This window comes from Gasterosteus aculeatus, chromosome 4 (assembly GCF_964276395.1).
Source record: "Gasterosteus aculeatus chromosome 4, fGasAcu3.hap1.1, whole genome shotgun sequence".
NCBI classification, from domain to species: domain Eukaryota; kingdom Metazoa; phylum Chordata; class Actinopteri; order Perciformes; family Gasterosteidae; genus Gasterosteus; species Gasterosteus aculeatus.
This window is the reverse complement of record NC_135691.1, coordinates 26,646,197-26,665,597: the sequence shown is the minus strand read 5'-3', so window position 1 is coordinate 26,665,597 and position 19,401 is coordinate 26,646,197. Positions and strand designations below refer to the sequence as shown.

General features: G+C 43.5%; 1 protein-coding gene across 2 annotated transcripts in view; it reads right to left on the bottom strand.

Annotated features, from left to right (window-relative positions):
• LOC120817868 (copine-8) overlaps window positions 1–17,639 on the bottom strand; it is a 65,781-nt gene extending 48,142 nt beyond the window's left edge. Inside the window, exon 1 of one of the 2 annotated variants that reach the window (XM_040174498.2) lies at window positions 17,216–17,639. In XM_040174498.2, the coding sequence (XP_040030432.2) occupies window positions 17,216–17,313 (98 nt within the window). In that variant the 5' untranslated portion in view covers window positions 17,314–17,639. The remainder of the gene's footprint in view (window positions 1–17,215) is intronic. The other variant, XM_078101598.1, reaches the window with a different exon arrangement.
• Window positions 17,640–19,401: the final 1,762 nt, after the last annotated feature.

Below are 19,401 nucleotides of genomic sequence, written 5' to 3'. Positions count from 1 at the left end.
AATTCTGATTTGTTAACAATGAGATGAATGACGGCGATGATGAATTCACCTAATGGTGTAGAGAGGGGAGGAAAGATTGGGTTCACTAACTTGTCAATCAGGCTAAATCACTCGAGCGAGTTAAGGGCCTCGATAAGAATTAACATCTACTCTCCCATCTGGACTTTCATATATTTAAAAAGGTGCCCCGGCGTTTCCTGGAGATTGTTGGCACTTTAGACGCAGGCTGATGGAGAGTTGAGGGCAAAGTGTACAAGGACAGCAGGAGAGCAATTGGGGCCACTTGACTGCAGCAAGAGTCGCTGGTTCAACATGCTCCACCCGATGGAATTCTGCCTCCAAGATCATCAAATGTGTGTAGTTTTGTGTTTAAAATAACATTAACAATTAAACAACAGTGTCTAAAATGCATACTTTCTAAATTGATTACTCATTACTTGTAAGATTTACATTATATTACTCTTAATTAATTAGTTCATTTCTTTCAATCTATTGACAGCGCTACTTGTTATATCACATCAAGAGTGCCATTGGTCGATTCATACTGTTTACGCTCTTTAAAGCATGACTGCCTTACTGATTTAGTACAATGCTAAAACTTTGTTTATTGTTGATTGTTTCAAGTCCCAACCGGCGGTGTTGTCATTAAAGAAACTACAGAGTGTATTATTTTTCTATTCCAGAGCAGGTCCCAGTAAAATATAACTGAATGAATATTATCGTCCCGCAAACCAGCGTGGAAAACTCCTGTAACTTGGCATTGGCTCTGTCAAACATCACTTGAACGGCCCAAAAGGTGGGGGACACTGTTGCCTAGTAACAGCTGAATCAAGTGAAATTCAAAAGACTAGTGAGGAAGTTCCTCGAAACATGCCCGGTTTATAGGGCCGGTCATCCAAACAACGGTGACGTCTTCTTTGGGTCCGATACGACACAAACGGCCTGGAGTCCGTCCCCTAAACGTGTGTCAAGAAAAAGACTAAAAAGTACTTCCTGTAGATCTTCAGTCCCTCATCCTTCATGCGTTCTTCAATGTAATGTATTGAGCGATGGAGGGCGAGCTCTACGCAGCAAACTGGGACAATTAGAGCAAATATGACAAAATAGGTTATTTTTTTGTTGTAGCCATCTGTAGCTTTTAACTCCCTAAAATCCCTTATAAATGCAACACTTTGTCCACTTTTTAGGGCTTCAACTAGCCATAAATCTCTCAACTACATTCTCCATTAAATCAATAAGCTGGAAATTATTTTAATCAAATAATAGATTAGTTAACTAATTGTTTGAGCTCCTCGGCTGTTTGAGGATGTGAAGCCAAATGAAACCTTTGTGGAGCCATTTTCAAAGTCTCATTGTGGTGAATATTCAAGAATCCTGGCTTTGTGGTTGGACTTTAAGGATGTTTTACCGCGCCTTCTACAAATGTTGAACCGACCCCTCACAGAGCCAAGACGAGACCTTTGTTGTGGTAGACGTTATGAAATTGACAAACCAGTAACGAATGCCCACTCCAGTAATGCGCCAGTAAACACACCTGTAATAAAGTGGCACCACGTGGCTGGCGAGTTATTTCCCACCCAGCGCCCCCCCTCCAGTCGGAGGTCCACTTCGGGACACAAGCTGAAACGCACAATAAATTTGAGGCTCCACACACTCCGACCGGCTGCTGCACAAAGCACATCACACATGGTGGCACTCCAAACGGGCTCCTGGGCTCCCCCTGCACACAAGCTGCGTGTGCGTGTGTGTAAGACACATTTTCAGGATTTCCACTTTAGAAGATAATGTGAATGAGTCATCTCTCTCTCTCTCTCTCTCTCTCTCTCCCTCCCTTTCTTTCTCATCTAGAGGCAAGCAGCGGAAACCTAAAAGCTGCCATGCGAGTCACAGAGAGGTCTGCGGAAGAAGAAAAAAAGGCACCACGCTAAAAGAGTGTTAGTATTTATAGCAGGGTTTCCCAAAAATGTGTGTTCATTTTGATAACATGCCTTTTTTTCAAACGCGAGACAGAACATACATCTTATTGGAAAAGAATGAATATATAAATCAGCTAACTGGCTTCAATGACAAGCAACAGATTTCTACGGCGAATGGCAAAGGGAAGTATTCGTTTGTGTCAAAAGATATCGATTTCCGCAATAGATTTTCCCGAGGCGTTCTGCTTTGGTATGCTTCGATGCAGCCACTTTCTCTCTCCTACAAACCCCCTCCTCCCCACAAAAACACCACCTTTGGCATTTCTGCTGGCTCTCACTATTCCAGTTGCACACATGCCACAAAAAAATGCTTTGCGAGTATCTGTGAATCACTTGTACTGTTTCCTGATGTCTTTATCTCTCTTAGAATCTCTAACCACATGTGACTGACACACACACACACACACGGACAATGGCCACATCCAACTTATAAAAAACCTAAAGTGACGCTGGTTGATTGTCCTTTAAAAGAACTCCAATCAGTTAAAGATTCTGGGCAGCAGACGCGGTCGCCGATGTTGCAGGTTTTCTTTGACGGCACCCATTTCAAGCTTTTAAGGCAATTAGGGAGAAAGAACAGGCATAAATACCTGCATACTTTGAGGCCATTTAGCAGTGGTCACAAGAGGATGTGACATGAAATTATTCTCTTTTCTTCACCTTTAAATCTGGGCTCTATCTGAATACAAATGACGTGCATTATGATTCATTGTTTTCGGTTTCGGATGATGCTGATTCGTTGCATCTCCAGAAATTGTTGCACAAAATATGTGGCATTCACACGTGAATAAGAGTAATCCCTATGAGGAAAGGCAGTGGCTACAGCTAACAAAAAGCGTCAAACATGCCCCTGCTGAATGAGTCTTTAACAAAATGAATCATTCACGGCATTCCAGGTTCTCTAATGTGATTTGTTCGGGTTTTCCAATAAAATACATTTCCGGCAGACTAGATCTTGTTTACGCGGTAGACACTGTATCTCATATTTATTCATATATGCGCTCTGAATCACTGACATACAGTTCATGTGACAGAGCCGTCAAACCACATACTCTTCAAGGTTAATGCTTTGCATCGCTCTGCAGTGACAACCCTATATCAACATGGCATATTTCTGTGTGGGTTGAGAGCATTCTCCTCCTTCTTAACCACAGCAAACCAATAGATTAACTGCAAATGCCATACTGGAAATGTTTCAAAGGCAGACCTTTCCCTTTTGTATACATTTTTTTTTAAAGACATTGTCTACAAATGTCTACATTGTGTACGTCAAAGTTTTAAGAAACTTGTCTCCAACAATTGAAAATAAAACTCCTTTATGTACAGATATTAAGAAGAAAGATCCTACTATTACTTGCCTCACCCACACACCGAGTCACAACCAGATAAGTGATGACACAAAGTGTCTACGTCACTGTCAGAAGATTTTTCTCCTCCCTGTGGGCAACCTGTCCCGCTACGCTTCCCCGGCATTTCCCCTTACAGCTGTCAATCACAGCGAAAGTAAGTGAAACTTGACACCAGATGGGCTGAAAACACACACACGCGCGCTCTGTTACGTTGCTTTCTCTCTTGATCGTCCTCTGAGAGTTAGTATGAAAAAGGACAGCGAGAGGGGGAGGCAGCATCTTCAACTGATGAGAACTCTGTAATCATGTCAAATGTCTGGGAGACATTAGAAACACCACTGTGCGTTCCATCACTGGGGGAGAGACACACGGAAACTGCAGAGTGGGGTCGGTTACCATGACGACTACTGACAGCCAATTGGGGCCACTTGACTGACTTGACTGACAGTTGCGTGTGTGTGTTTTTCCAATCTACACGCAGGGATTCCATCCGTGCTGTGGTATTTGTGCCGCTCACCTTTTTTCTTTCCCCTCCCCCACTTTCCTCCTTCCCCTGATGGAATTTTCCTTTTTCCTCTCCCTCATCTACAGTTTACCCCTTTACAGTTTCCCGTTTTTCTTCTCTCGCGCTCCTGTGTTTTGTATTAATGAAAACATCTGCCACTTCTTGGACTGGTCCCAGGTGCTGTCTCCCTGGCAGGCTGTTACCTGAACACAACAGCATAATCGCCCCCCCCGGTAAAAGTTAAATTGCAAGAGAGTGTAAGAGAATAACACGGGTGTAAATAGTTCTACACTGAGAAAGGAGAGGCAGGCAGTCTGGTTAGCTTCTAGTGCATCTTAAAAGAGATGCATCTGTGTGTGTGTGTGTGTGTGTGTGTGTGTGTGTGTGTGTGTGTGTGTGTGTGTGTGTGTGTGTGTGTGTGTGTGTGTGTGTGTGTTAGAGGCTGCTCCATTTTGGACTCTGAGAGTCATTATGGGCTCTTGTTGACTATCGTATAGGTTATACATTTATTGATAAATGAATCATTATAGTGAAAGGAACATCTGTCAAGAGCTCATTAAATGAGTGATGGGTGTCCTCAGAAAGCTAAATGATAAATGTAAAATATAAACGTAAATTATAATTTGCGACCTGGAATTCTTGAGGAACACTTTTGGGGTCAGCGTTTCATGCAAGTGAAGCTAGGCAGTAGTAGAGAACATAGGAGAACAGGAGTTGTTTGCAGTTTTTTTTACACGGATGCACATATTCTTTGATTCATCTAGACTTTTCTCCTTGTTTGGAACTCAAGAGTTCCTGGTGGAACTCAACCGCTTTGGTTTGTAACCCCTTGAAAGTGTTCTGCATGGGGCTTTTTTGAGATGTGTCAGTTGTTAGCCCGTTAACTAAAAAGCCATTTGACCTTTTGACTTCTAAAATGGCTTGATTTGAATCATTTAGACCACAGGCAGTCCAATATTACCCGCAAAAAAGCAAAAATGAGAGAAAAGTAGTAAAAAAAAATACAACACTTTGCTGCACCTTTGTCCCACAACTCAAATGCATCTTGTGACAGCGGGACCGACTTGTCTAACGGTGCCCTGTTCTGTTCGGTTCTCTTCTCTGGGGAAAAGGGGGGAGTTCTCTCCTGACCTGGAGCGTTAACTCCCGTCTTCTGTTTGACTTCTTCTCCGTCTCTCTTGCTTTTCCTCTCTCAGTTTGACCGTGACCCAAATAGGCTCTTTGGAGAATACACACCGTCTTACTGAACTAGATGCATTTACACAGATGTAGATAGACGTAGACAACGAAGCAACCTGAGAAGTTACTTGAGACTTGAGGAACTTTCCCACCGCCCCGAAAGATGCTCACATGCTTTGGTTGTCTATGAACGGAAGACTGCAGAGCCACAACGAAATCTATTAATATCCTAAAGTATCATAATTCAAATCCATCAGAACGGAATCTAATCTGCGCGACGTGGCGATCATAGGTCTGTGGAAATTAGAATATACAATACATGTACACCGAGATTGAATTCCCTACGCACGCTATTTCCATACTTGTTAAAGAGGTAATAGACTAAATGCCTGCTGGCATGAAACCACCTTGATGCTGGTCTGTTTTTTGGAAGAGGCCAGCTGTCAAAGTCAGTTAGTAAAGATGAAGTCACTACAGTGCTACATAAATAATTAAATGTTTTAGAATACTTAGATGAGGTTACATTTCTGCCACAAGATCCAACAAGTCGAGTTGACTATCCAATTGTTTTATTTACTCTTCTTGCAGACCATCATAGCGGCGTGGAGCCTCGAAGTAGCCCGATTCATAAAACATCGACATTGCATTATAGATTTAAGTCCAGTCTCAGATGAGCAGCACAGGTGAAACCCCGAGCTTCATATTTGAACCACAGACGACCTGCTCCAGGTGACAGTGATCTCTGTGCCCTTCATTCCCAACACAGTGACTTCAAAATAAAAAAATGTAAATACTCAGGAGACACAGGGGAGTCGACTCTGAGAAAACCGTTTTTGTCCTGTGAGGTGCGGACCTGCCGATCCACAAAAAAAATCCACAGCGAGGTGAAAGTGGCCAAAAGCTGCAAAAAGCTTTGCACCTGATGACCTGCTTTGGAGTGTTGATGCTGAGGAGGCCGGACAGCACAGGGAACCCTTCCACGTCACTGGGAGTCTGCTCTTATGAATTAAGTCTGTTAAAAGGGCCTCGTAAAAAAACACAATCCCTCTGATGATATCTTAATAATATTGTCGTGCATTTGGATTCAAACAAAAGTCCCATTCGCTTGGACTTTCATACATTTAATCTGCACTATTCTCAGAGTGCCCGGTGTCTGTGCATGTGTGACGACGTGCTTAGCAACCGGCACGGGATATTCTTGGAAACATGTGGAGCGAGAGGAGACAACTGGGCATGCTCAGTTGTTCTCAACAGGTCGCTGAGCACAACGCGACACGTACCTGCAGCTCTTCTTCTTCATATACTCTTCTTGTGTTCTTTCTCTCATCTTTGTCTTTTATCACTTCTTTGCACTCGCTTTTTACATTTTTTCTTTCTAACTGATGCATCAAATTCGCTACTGACGACCAATTGTTACAGAGCACGAACAAAAGCACGTGCATGCACAGACACCCGCCCTCCAAAAAACAATCTCTCTCACGTACAGACACTGAAGGGGAGCATCAGCAGCTTGTATTCGCTCTCTGCTTCTCAAAGAGGGCTGCCCTAATTCTTCTTGACAAGGACTAGGAGAGGCAAGAGAACAGCTCAGCACACACACATACGCACACGCATGCATACCCTGAAATATGAAACCCTACTATACGTTTTACACACAGACAAGTGCAACAAGATGAAGATGAAACACACAGCCCCACATCTCACAAAAAAAGCGCTTTAACGTTTTTTGCCTTTGTCAGCGTTTTCACTGCAGTTTCGTCCACCTCGCCCGTAGTGTCCTCCGTCAACACGCCACTGGCCTTTGCACGCTTGTGACTGCTCAACACGGACAAATGTCCATTGACATGAGACGGACTAAGGCTGACATAATTACTAAAAGATGTAATTTGTCTAATATGCTTTCAGAATCCATATACAGTCATACAGTATATGCTTAGACAACAATGTCAGCGTTGAGATACACGGGACGCACTCGGATGGTTTTTGTCAAGCAACCTAAATGTTGCCCGCAGTAGCCGTGCACGTGTGTGACAACCTATGTGAAGTGTGTGTGGTTTGTGATTGAGTCTGTCTGCATAAATAATCGTGCGACAGGATGACGGCCAGTGCAAGTGCATAAGCGCGGGAGCGTGCGCGGCGATGATGGGGTTACCATAGGCGACAGCAAGGCAAGAGGAAAAAAGGGCGGGAGGATAATGGAGGCGTTTCTCTCCAACTCCCATCGCACGGCATTAACCCCCGTAACCTCCCTTCTCCTCTGGAGCACGTGCCCCCCCCGTTTGTACGAGGTTTTTTAAAAGGAGGGTATGCTCGTGCAAGTGAGGGATGTGCTTGAGTGTGCAGGCCGCGGGCCTCTACATGAGAGGGGAGGGGGGAGGGGAAGGGGAGGGGCATCGTCCCTGGAGGAATTTAAGCAGCCTCTGTGCTATGTGACTGGGATGGAGATGACTTCATCAGGTAATTTTCTTACCCGGCCTGAGAACGGGGGCTGTGCGGGTGAGTAATCTCACTGAGACAAATAGTCTAAATCGGTGTCCCACGGACAGCCGGAGGGCTCGCCAAGCGGTGCACGTAACAACCCCTTATCAGATCCATTCTTGATCAAGATAGCTACCAAAATGCCAAAAAATCAAATTGGGCGGGTAGAGATGTTCCGTTTCGTTTTATTTTGGCGGAAATAAAATGTCACAGCATGAAACGTGACCATATTTTTCTATGTGTGTGTGTGTTGCTTGTGCTTAAAATGTCACCAGCTGACGAACGGGGGGGGGGCACAACAGCCCAAATGTGTGTGTTTTGTTTGAACTCTTTTAGTTGCCTGTTTGCATGTAATGTGTGTGCTATCCATGTGTCCGTCTGCAGTGCTGAAGTGCTCCCTCTGGCTTTTGTGCCGTACACGGTGATAGTTATTGATGAAGCAGAGCTTTTACCGCCAGCGTGACCCAGAGGCTCACAGGTACGGCACTTAATGATACCCCCGGAATGTATTCGAATAAATGCACTGTAACGAACATCTGCTCTCCACAAAACTATCTGTTCTGCTCCAAACTCAACAGGATATTAATAAACAAGATTGGGTTCATCGGTGCAAGGGACGGGTAATGTTAGGTCTTAGTTCCAGGCATCCCTTTTTCACGAAGGTTAGCTTGCCTTTGCGAGAGTTCTTATGTATATATCCTTGAGTCCTTGTTTTATCACCTGAATTTTAAAATAACACCACAGCTGTCTCACCTTGAGAGTAAGGTCAGCATGTACACCTATTACCTCTCCCTTTATTGTTTCTGCATGGAGTAGTAGAGCTGCACACACCTGGTGCGTGTGTGTTTGGACCATGACCTTTGCCTGTGACTCGCTCTCCATCAGATCTTTATTAATCAATTTTCTCACAGCAGCTATGATGCATGGAGCGGAGGTAGCGAGCCACTGCGAGCGTTACTAAAATGCATGCGGTTACAGTGCATACATACGCACATACAGACAGATGTTTTAACAAAGTGCACATGGGGTCCGGTTACTTATGGAGAAAAAACACCCACAGTAAGAGGAAGGAGGTTGATAGTAATTCCATCGCGAGGGCGTAAATCCGAACTAACTTGACCACAGAGAAAACCCGATTACAGAACACACACAAAAACTCTTGCAGATGCTCATTGACGCGCTCTCACAGCGGCCAGAAACACAGCGGCTGGAAACACAGCGGGAATAAGAGAATAGTTATTGGCTGTCATGTCAGCACATACAGTCTTCTGTCTTTCCTTCAAATGGGATGTTTGTCTACCATGACAACCATTATAAGAGTTCTATGGGGCCAGAAAGGTCGACGCAATCACTTCTTATGGAGAGTGGGAGTGAGCGACCTGGATTATAGATAGCATGACTCGTGACACTAAGGGGTTGGGTCGCAGGGGTAAGTGGTTCACCCTCAGCTACATACATAGTCGTGTGGGGAAAGGTTTTTGGAGAAGTGGCACTAGTAAGTTTTAAATGTGAATCGATCAATGGGGGACAGGATTTTTTAGCTGAACATTATTGCTTCCAAAATGACTTTGACACTAAATACTTCTCTGCTAGCAGCGGCTCACTGATCAATGAAACACTGTGCAGCAGGGAAACACATGACTTCAAATATGAACATTTATAATCCTTTCCAGAGGAATAATTTTTAAGGCGACATGCATGCTTAATTACTGGGTCCAAATAAATTGTGAAACGCCAAGTTTTCACTAGTCCAAAGTCTGCTTCTGTTTTTGTGAGAACAAGCCTCACACAAGCAGCATTTATACAACCTTACTTTGAACCCTTCCTGGGCTGTGACCCAATAACTAGGGATGGGTACTGTTTGGGTTTTTTCCTATGCCGGTACTAAACCGATAAAAATGAAGCACAAAACAACGATTGACAACATTAAAGAAAGGGTTTTTTTTTCGCCAAGGCAATTTTTTTTCTTCAAATTTAGTGATATATTAACTGTTTAATAATGTCAATATAAATAAAGACAAAGCACTTGGCTTTAAAATACAGCTTTGAACTATGAACAATATATTAACTGTTAACAACAGTTTACAGTATACTACAGTGTTTCCCCTCTGTAAGCACCAGAAGTGTATATTTTAGAATATTAATCATTTCATTTCATTTTAGATTTATGCTCATTATAATGTTCGATTGACACTCGTTGTTTATCTCGATGTATTGACGTCATGATTGCAGCAGGTGCAACACAGAAGAGCTGCATTGGGCATGAGAGTATATAGTTTTTCTATCATGTGACAGAATTTATAAATTGTATATTTACCTTTGCTGCATGAAATAAAGACAAAACGGAAAGAATCAAACAGACAAAATGTCACCGTGCAGCTCACTTACAGCTTAATGACAAGCAACAGGAACACCGCTACACAGTCGGTTTACAACCTTGGGGGGGAAACGGCCCGGCTGACGGGAGGAAAGTGGGTTTGGTCGTTGCGGACACACACACAGCTGAGCACGCTCCCACCAGCGGACAAAGAGCGCGTGTCCGCGACGACCAAACCCACTTTCCTGCCTGTGTCCATCGGAGCGGAACTAGTACCGTGCACAGCAGAAATACCTAAATAATGTATGGGTAAACTGACTTAAATAAATATAAATAGAAGATGGCTATCTAGCAATGGTAGCTATACAAGCGGTAGGTGCTGCCAGGACAGAGTCGTCAGAGTTGTGTAAAAAAAAAGTTTTCAAAATCGGCTCAGGCACCAAAAGGAAGCACCAAAATCTGCGTTGCGTTTCGGTCCAGTAGGTATTGTATAGGAATAGGAACCAATGTGGCAGTGTCTTTCCTCAAAGCCTAATGCCCCGCGACCCCCGCCGGGAGGAAAAGCTGTAGTGCAGCCTGCTCTGAGCACAAACCTTAGGAGGAGCCGTCGGTGTAACTAATGGCTACCATGTTGGTAAAACTCACTCCATCGTATCGTTGACTTAAGATTGAAGTATGTATCATCTTTCTCCAAGCGCCTCAAAACTGGGGGAGGATATACGTAGATATGTTCCGCAGCAATGGCTCCGTCTTTCAGGTGGTGTTTCATGGTATCCTTGTTTCTCAGGTTCGTGCGGCCTCGGTTTCTACTCCCCGACGACAGTAGGGGGAAGGATCAGGAAGGCGGGTATCGTCAATCTGGCAAAATCCCCTTCCCATCTCAGGTTTTTCTGCAACAACGTGTTGTACATCAACGGCAGGCTAGCTTTTTGAACAATGATAAGTGGTTGTTATCTGTGACTAGGTTGTTGTCTGTGATTAGGTTGTTGTCCTGGGAGGCGCGGCCATTGGTAACTTGGGCGTCAACCAAGCCAGAATGGGTGTTGCGATGATTCACATCTTTCCATTGGTATGCTGGTAAAAGTTGCAGGATGTTGCTAGTTTCCAGGGACTCTCTATGGGCGTGAGATGGCACAATTTGCTGGCATGGACTGGCTGAGAGGAGCAGTACTATCTCACGCTAGCCGGTTAGATGAGTGTATTTACAATTTCGGGCCCTTGAATGCATCCATGGTGCCTTTTCTATCCCTGAGAGAATAGCCTGCGCTCAGAGAGCAGTTTCCAGTGGTACCGCGAGGAGATCCAATCCAAGTCTTGGTGATGAGGAGGAATGGGCTTGTTCCTTACACATGGTTCAGGTGGGAATTATCCACAGTGGGTTGGATACATCTGCAACTTCTGCTACCTTCCATTCATGGCTAGATTGGCGTTCAGATTGCCTGTGTTTCCGCACAACCACCAAGCCTGGTTACTTAAGACGAAAATAATATACACACACGCACCATACAGAAATAGTACACACACACACACGCCTCTCTTTTGTGCAAAGACGTCGTCGACTGTGTAAGCAACACTACGGACCGACAAGTACTACAATAATATTTTCCAACAGTATGGCTCAATTTCCCCTTAATTTTGCCTGTGCGGAATCAGAGTACTCCATCCATCCATCCATTGTCAAACCGCTTATCCTGCACACAGGGTCGCGGGGGGGCTGGAGTCCATCCCAGCCAACTTCGGGCGATAGACAGGGTACACCCTGGATTGGTCGCCAGCCAATCGCAGGGAATCAGAGTACTGCTGCTCCTTATACATTATTAATTGCATTAACCTGGCTGGCATGACAGGTTTACAACATTCCTTCATTAGAACAGCCCAATTATTCATCTGGCATGTTAATGTGGATTTGTGAGATCTACTGGTAGTACGAGATCTTATCCAATCATAAAAGGTTTTTCCTGTGCTCCTAGTAGTTGGATAGTAAAAACAAATCTTGCTACAGTCTTTTCTCAAAGGTTGAGGCGAGATATTCTCCATATCCAAACACCACATGTATGTGCCAACACGCACAGACTACCACGCATGTACAAACTCAGACAGGCCTGTTTTTTCAGTATGTGGAAAAAAACAACCTCTTGAACACCGTGACGAGCATATGATTAGACTCCCTTGTGCTCCGAGTGGGAAGCCTGGATTCTCTCATTCTCTACAGTATTCCTTTGTGTGGAGTTTAGATTAGTTCCCCTGTGTAAACTCTCACCTGTTCTTTTCCGAAGCAATGATTCACGGAGATATACATGGTTCAAAATTGCTCGAGACCAGACATCTTGTCATATTTTGCATGACAAGACAATACCCGAAGCAGCAGAACTCCTAGTGTTTCTAAGCTAACCAGATGACACATATTTTAGTGAATCCATTAGGATCACAGCAGTCGTGAGTCCCAGCCTTCAGGCCTGCACAAAAATGACCTTGTTTTCAAATTTGGCCTGTTTTCGTATCTCTGAAACAGGTTTAACAGAAATTAAAAGAAACTAAAAGTCACAACTCAACCATGATGTTGTGGCAATATTGGACCCATGAGATAAACTGGTTGTACTCTTAAATTCTTCCCATCGCTGCACAGCTCAGAGAAGGTAGACAGAAGAGGAGCAGGGAGTTATTACTGTCAACAGTTCTATGTTCGCTGACAGTGCTGGGATGCCTGGCAAGACCGAGAGAGAGAGAGAGTGAGAGAAAGGGCTAGAGAGATGTGTCAACCATTCTGAAAAGACATTCTGGAGAAAAGCTGTTTTGATCAGACTCAATAACATAACATTTTTATCTCTCTTAAAAGTCATTTGTCTGTACGACTTAAGTTGTCCAAGGTGTGGGAGCATTTCACACTAAATACATTTTAAAAGTGTGTCAATTGCAAGATATGGTACGGGAGCACCACATTGTGCCATTTTGAAATGAAGAATGTAGAGTGCCTGCTGCTTGTTACTCGTTATCCAGTTTGACAAGATAGTGTTAGCTCGTTAATAACCGCAGCAAAGCGGTTAAACACTTTTTTAGACACTCGCCTTTTTTTGGCTCATCTGCTGTTGCGTATACATTCTGTGCTTTGTCCCATACTTGTTATTGTTGTTAATATGTTTGGTGTGTGTTGTACTTGTAATATAATTTTAAACTTATTTCATAGCACTTGATCTTCTTAAGCTGTGTTTAAATGTGGTGTATAAATGTTAGGGCTGTCAATAGATTAAAAGAAATTAACGCATTAATCGCACATTTTGAAATTCATTAATCGCGATTAATGAATGTTTTTGTTGTCCTCGTCTCTTCCGTCCTCGTTCACTTTGCTTTGCTCTCAACTCTCCATCATTTGACGGCTGAGTTTGAAGTGCCAACAATCTTCCCACATTTAGCCAGGACGTTTCCAAACCACGTCTTTTAGGCACACAGTGGTGTTCCTCTGCAGACTGTGTGCCGCGCAGGGTAACGTTAGATGTTGAGATGAAAGTAGCCTAGCAGATAGCTTATCATAGCTGTGCTGTGGAGTCATTTATTCTTCTGAGCCGGTTGGAGTGTTGGTAGGAAATAATGTGTTTGCGCGGGCCGTCTGCGCGTGGACCTACTACGGCTTGTGTAAAGATGCTTTTGCGCATCTGTGCGGCGCAGCAGCGAGGAGTCGGTAGCCAGCACATCGATCCCATGCAGATACCCCAGGCTCTCCAATCAATCAGCAAAATGTCTCCGGCTCACGGTCTGAGACCGCCTCAAAATTCATACCCCCGTAGCACCGGAGCATTATCTGAATTAGCTGGAGATGCAGGCTAAGGGCCGAGGATCTGTCAATATCTCGAGGTTTATGTCCCCACTGGCTATGCAACAATTACAGGAGGAGAGCTACGTGGAATGAAAGCATCTGCTCTATGTCTCTCTTCATCTAGCTTTATTCTCCCTCTCTTTCCCCCATTGGAAATAAGTAGATATTTTCAGAAGCTAAGTCTCGAGAAGGCTTAATGAGCATGCATGTAAAAAAAAGATGATGGTTGTCAAATTGCCGGATTTAGTTTTCTCCAAAACAGGTATCAACATCTTAAAAGCGAAATGACACTCAAGAGATTTAGAAGAATAATGATCTGCATTGCAAATATGCCCAACTGGCTTCTCCTCATTGCAATCTCCCGCAGACTCGTTGAGTTTTTCTCGCTCTCTGCAGCCACATTACACAAATTAGAATTACGATTTTAAGATTTCTCTCATTTCTCTCTAGAACAATTCGGTCTCGATTCAGAAAAGTTATTAATCAGAATTAAAAAAAAAAAAAAAAGTCTGTCTCGCGCGAGATATTTGCTCGCTTGCGGTGCGTGAACTTAGTTTAGTAGTTAGTCTCTGCTCGCACTCAAAGGTATTTTCTACGCGCTCACTGTTTTTCTTTTTGACAGTAAGGGGGCAGAGCCAGTCACCATGGTCTCTACACCTGATTGGTTACAAACCACGTCTTTGGATTGGCTGGAGTGATGCATTCACACAACCAGCTACAACCATCATTTACCATCATTATCTGAATATCTGGCCAACTTTACCAAACTATAAAGGAGCCTGCGCATATCTTAATTTATTATTTTGATTTTCCAAAAAGTCGATCCGTATTGAAAGTTGGCAAGATATTCACAGATATGGACTTTTTTACGGTATTTTAAAAATACGGACCGGTCTGAGAGACTAAGAGCAGCTTTTTCTTCATTTAAAAGAAAAATGAATCTGTTTAATTTTTTTTTTTACAGAGGCTACTTCCATATTGTGTTGAAATGCAAGCGGCATTGGTTCTTGCATTGTTGATAGAAAATCATATTTGTGACAAAGATTTTTTTTTCTCTTATAAAAAATTAGAGAAGGTAATTCATTTGTTGATTTTCTTTAATTATCAAATAAAGTAGGTGATTGGCAACCTCTGAGTAGCAAACTCAGATTTGAGAAAATTTAGAAAATTGAGATGCATCAATAATCGTTTTATCAGTTTAGAATCGATAATCGGTTTAGAATCTATAATTGGTTCAGAATCGAATCGAACCTCTGAATCGGAATCAAATTGAATCGTGAGGTGCCAAGAGATTCCCACTCCTACTGTTCATCCATATTTCTTTCACTTTAGCCATTGTCTCCTCAGGGAGATTTCTCACTCCAACCCCCGCCCCACCACACACAAATACGCACACACACACAGAGGGAAATTAAAAAAAAAAGTAGTAACCATGGTGATGTTGTATCCTCTTGAAACATGCACAAACACACAATGTATATGTCCCACGCCCACACAAACACACACCTGTCTGTTACCATAGCATTCCCAATGTACCTCAGGTTGGAGGTAGGAGGATAGCCACCAATACACACTACCCCCCTTTGGGCTGGGTGACTCAGACATTAGCTAACTCTGCCCAACATGTTCATTTATTCTGCTGGAGATGACAGTGTTACTAAGGAGATGCTAAAACCTAATCTGAGGGACTCATGGAGGGAAGGAAACCGTTTCTGTCCTCTCTCCCTCTTAAGCTCATAGTGTAACTTCAGGTGAAGTTTGCAGTCTGAATAGTGCCAGCGTCATGGAATCAATGTCATTTAGAGGGATAAAATATACTGCACCACGTCTAAACTAAAACTAAAAAATATAACACTGACATTTGGCCTTAATTACAATGCAATAATTAAACTAATCAAACGAACGAATGGATTCATGTATGTTCAATTCCAACTAATGACATTCCAGAATTAACATTTGTTGTGCACTCAGGTAACTCACCTGGTAGGGCAGATACCCTAATTTCTAAAACTGAGCCCTTAATTTAGCAACCAAGGTTAAAATCTTCTTCGTGGGTTTCATGTCATCATTTTTTTCAGTGCATCAGTCCTCCCTGTCTAATAAAGCTAAAACGGCCAAAAGCTTTCTTCAAAAAATAAATATTGTGTAAATTGAAACACGATGCAAGAATGCATCCACTCTTCAAAGCCAACCAGGAGCGTCTGAGACATCATGTTTAAAAAATGAAGTAAAGGCCCAGGTCCCAGGCACAACGTCAATTTTCAAAGGCGTCTCAATGGAATTAATTGTATTTGAGCGTCCGTCCAGCCTCCTGTGAAGAAGCAAATTTTTTACTAGATTCGAAAAAGTTTTATTGAATATTGCAGAGTATGTTCAAAATTGTCATAACTGCAGGGGAGACATATTTCCATATCACCTCATATACAGGCACAAGTGTGTCAGTGTATTTATCACCACAGAGGAAATCCCACAGCATCCTCTTTACCCAGACAGCTTCGGGGGTAAATGCGAAAAATGCACACTGAGTGCACGTCTTCAACAGCCATTTCTTCTCCCCCCCTCCAACATAAGCACTCCAAATGTGTATTAAACAACCTCCCTATGCTGAGACAATAACAAAGCAGAAGAGCTGATGTGACCGCTTTCATTTGATGGAGGGGACCGCTTTAATTGGATTCCCTTACTGGGGGGGGGGCTCCTCACAAAATGGGGCTGCCTTGTAAAGTAACACAGCCTGTATCCCGCTGTGTGGGTCAGTAGTCGGGCGGAAATAACCACCATCCTCTGCATTTCTCACCCTGCTTGTGTTCAAAGAGTAAAAAGAATGAAGAGCTCTCGTTTAGAGACGGGAAGCACACACCGGCTTTGCCCTCTTGCTTTCTCAGTCGCCCGCATTGTCCGCAAAAAAAACACGCGCATATGAGGATTTTAAGCACCTATTGTGCGCTTTTCTATGCGCCAAAAGATGACAAAAATGATGCCTACGTCTCCAGACAGGTCACCAACCAGCCACAACAACAACAACACCGTCAGCTGTCACACAACGTCAACAGAAAGGAAACACAGATACGGCGTGGAATGCGTGGGTTATAACTCACCAGCCAAGCTCGCGCACTTGATTTAATGTGCTTGGACATTTTCCGATACTGTTCTTATTGCACCGATACGTTGTGTCGAAGCGCGACAGTGTTTATCACACGACACCATACCTAAAGTTTTTACGGACATCGCCTGGTTTTAAACGTTACGTGATTCACATTATTACAGTATTTACGTGTTAAACACACCATGTGACAGTTCGTCGCACGTGTCACCGTCGTGAACTAGTTTCGCGTGCGCGCCACACTTTCCTAATTAAGGCAAAAGTACAGAAACGCTGCGACAATGTTGCGTTGTCTCGCCACGGACGGCGTGAAAACGCGGTTTCTACGGGGCTGTTTATGGCGTCGCGTGGTCGAGATAAGAGACGCCGAACGGAAACTAAGCGGAAACTTGGACTTGAGTTTGGAAGCACAGGTGACTTCCAAGCCGCGGCGGGGTTTTCTTTCCGTTTAGCCGGTTGCGGAGAAGAAAGCGGGTTAACCGGACGCATTCCCCTACCTGCAGGACACTGTGATTTCAACTTTAGTCGCAGGGATGGACTGGTTGAGCGGATCGAAGTCGCCTATCGACGCCATGTTCATGAAACTGTTGTTCATCCTGTCAAAAAAAAAAAAAGAAAAAAAAAAAAGGTTGCGCTTTTCCTCTTTTTTCTTCGCCCTTTGTGGTCCAGCCCCCTTTTTACGAACCGCGAAGGAAGATAACGAAGAATTGGGAGGGTGTGTGTGTGTGTGTGTGTGTGCGCGCCTCCTCGGCGAGAAGTGGAGCAAAGGTGCCAGATAGAGGAAGAGAGAGAGGCTGGGAGATGTGATGTCACATTTCTCCTTCTTTCTTTCTCCTCCTCCTGTCTCTCTCTCTCTCTCTCTCTCTCTCTCTCTCCCTCTCTGTGAAAGAGTGTGTGTTTCGCTCTTCTCCCTCCTTCTCCCTTCCCTTCGCCATCCTTCCCCCTTTTTCCGTCCTTCTCTCGCCCTTTCAATTCAGTTCAGTTCAGTTAACTTCAGCTCAGCTCATTTGAAATTCAGTGCTTGAGAATAACTGGCATGGAAGTGATGACAATGACACGATCATCCAGAAAATGGATGAAATTTGTCATGAAAAGTCTTTCCTGTGTGTGTTCCCCTCAATACTTTCACTCAAGTCAGTTTAATTCAGTTTCTTGTGGGATGTTGGCACCCCTCACCCCTTCTTTCACGGCCGGATCTGGCCCCTGTGAAGCGCATTGGGGGCCCTGATGATGTCATCGGGGGGGTTGTTTCCGAATGGCATTGGAGTCATTTATCACAGAAAGCCTGTGGTACGAACAGCAGGTGAGACATTTGAAAGATGTGCTCGTTCCCTGGCAGGAGGTGGTCATGTGGATTTGTGGGGAATATAGGAAGTCATTAAGGGTATATTTATGCCTATACTTGGTTCCGATTTTGTAAACTTCCCCTCAACCTTATGAAAGTGCAGCGCCAAATAACAGAAGTGCACCTAACAGTTCTTATGACAAGATTTGGACGCATGCAGGCTCCCTCTACAAATTAACAACAACAAAAACAGAATAGTTGCCCATTTAGCCCGCTGTTGGTAATCTCTACTTGTTGTGCAGCACATTCAGTCGCTCTAGCCACACAATACTCTAAGAGGAGATTGTAATTAAGAACATTATCATTATTAGTGCTTGTAAAAACCCGAATAACACTCTTTGTTCTCTCATTCTATGCTGTGAGGATAAACATCCGACTTAATTAATTGGAAGGGAGACCCTACGCTGGCAAAGAAAAGAATGACAGCATGATAGATGAGAAGGGAGAAGGAGGAGAGTGACATTATGAGGACATTGACAGCTACGGTATGTTGAAGTGTGTCGCTCGAGGAGTGTGCGTTTGAGCAGAGGTGTCCACACACACAACTCCTCCTTATTTTACTAAATGTGTTCTGTCTTAATTAGTAAAGCTTTTGTTATTTTATTTTAAAAAATCAACCCCATTTCATGTTAGTGTGTTCTCAAAATCACAAGAAATACGTTCGCTGTATTTGTGTGTGTGTGTGTGTATGCATACAGGTCTTGAACGTAGAGTCATAGGATCTCAAAATGACGCATCTCAGTATTACTCAGTGTGTTTACCGGCTAACCAACCACGTCTCTATATATAGCCATCTTACACACACACATACACACACAGTCTCCACATGGGTGGATGGGGTCAAAAATGAACGGCCGCACTCTGAGACACAGACGTAGACATACAGAGTGTAACAGACAGAACGGCAGACGGGATTTGTGTGAGGAAACATCCCAGCATTTGCTCCGGACTGAAGCGTCACACAGAGAAACACGGCTCAGCCTCTTTGTACACAGCCTCCACAGACGTCTCCAATTTGTGTAAATGTCATATAAGTTGTCATTGATATTAAAAGACCCAAACTGTGGCACTTATGTTTCATGAGCAACGTAATATTCTTTCTCTTTGAAGAAGAAATTATATTTTATTGGTATGTAACGATATTGTGAGCCAGAAAATCTTTTGACAAAAAACAAAGATGTATTTGAGAAGTATCTTTCTTTTAAACTCAAAAGTCAATGTCTTCAAAAAAATGTCAATGTAACTCATCCAACAGTCAAGATATCACAGCATAGACCACAGTGAATTCAGTCAAAGTATTAACAACATCCTCCCTCAACCACAGCTGCTGGTCTATCT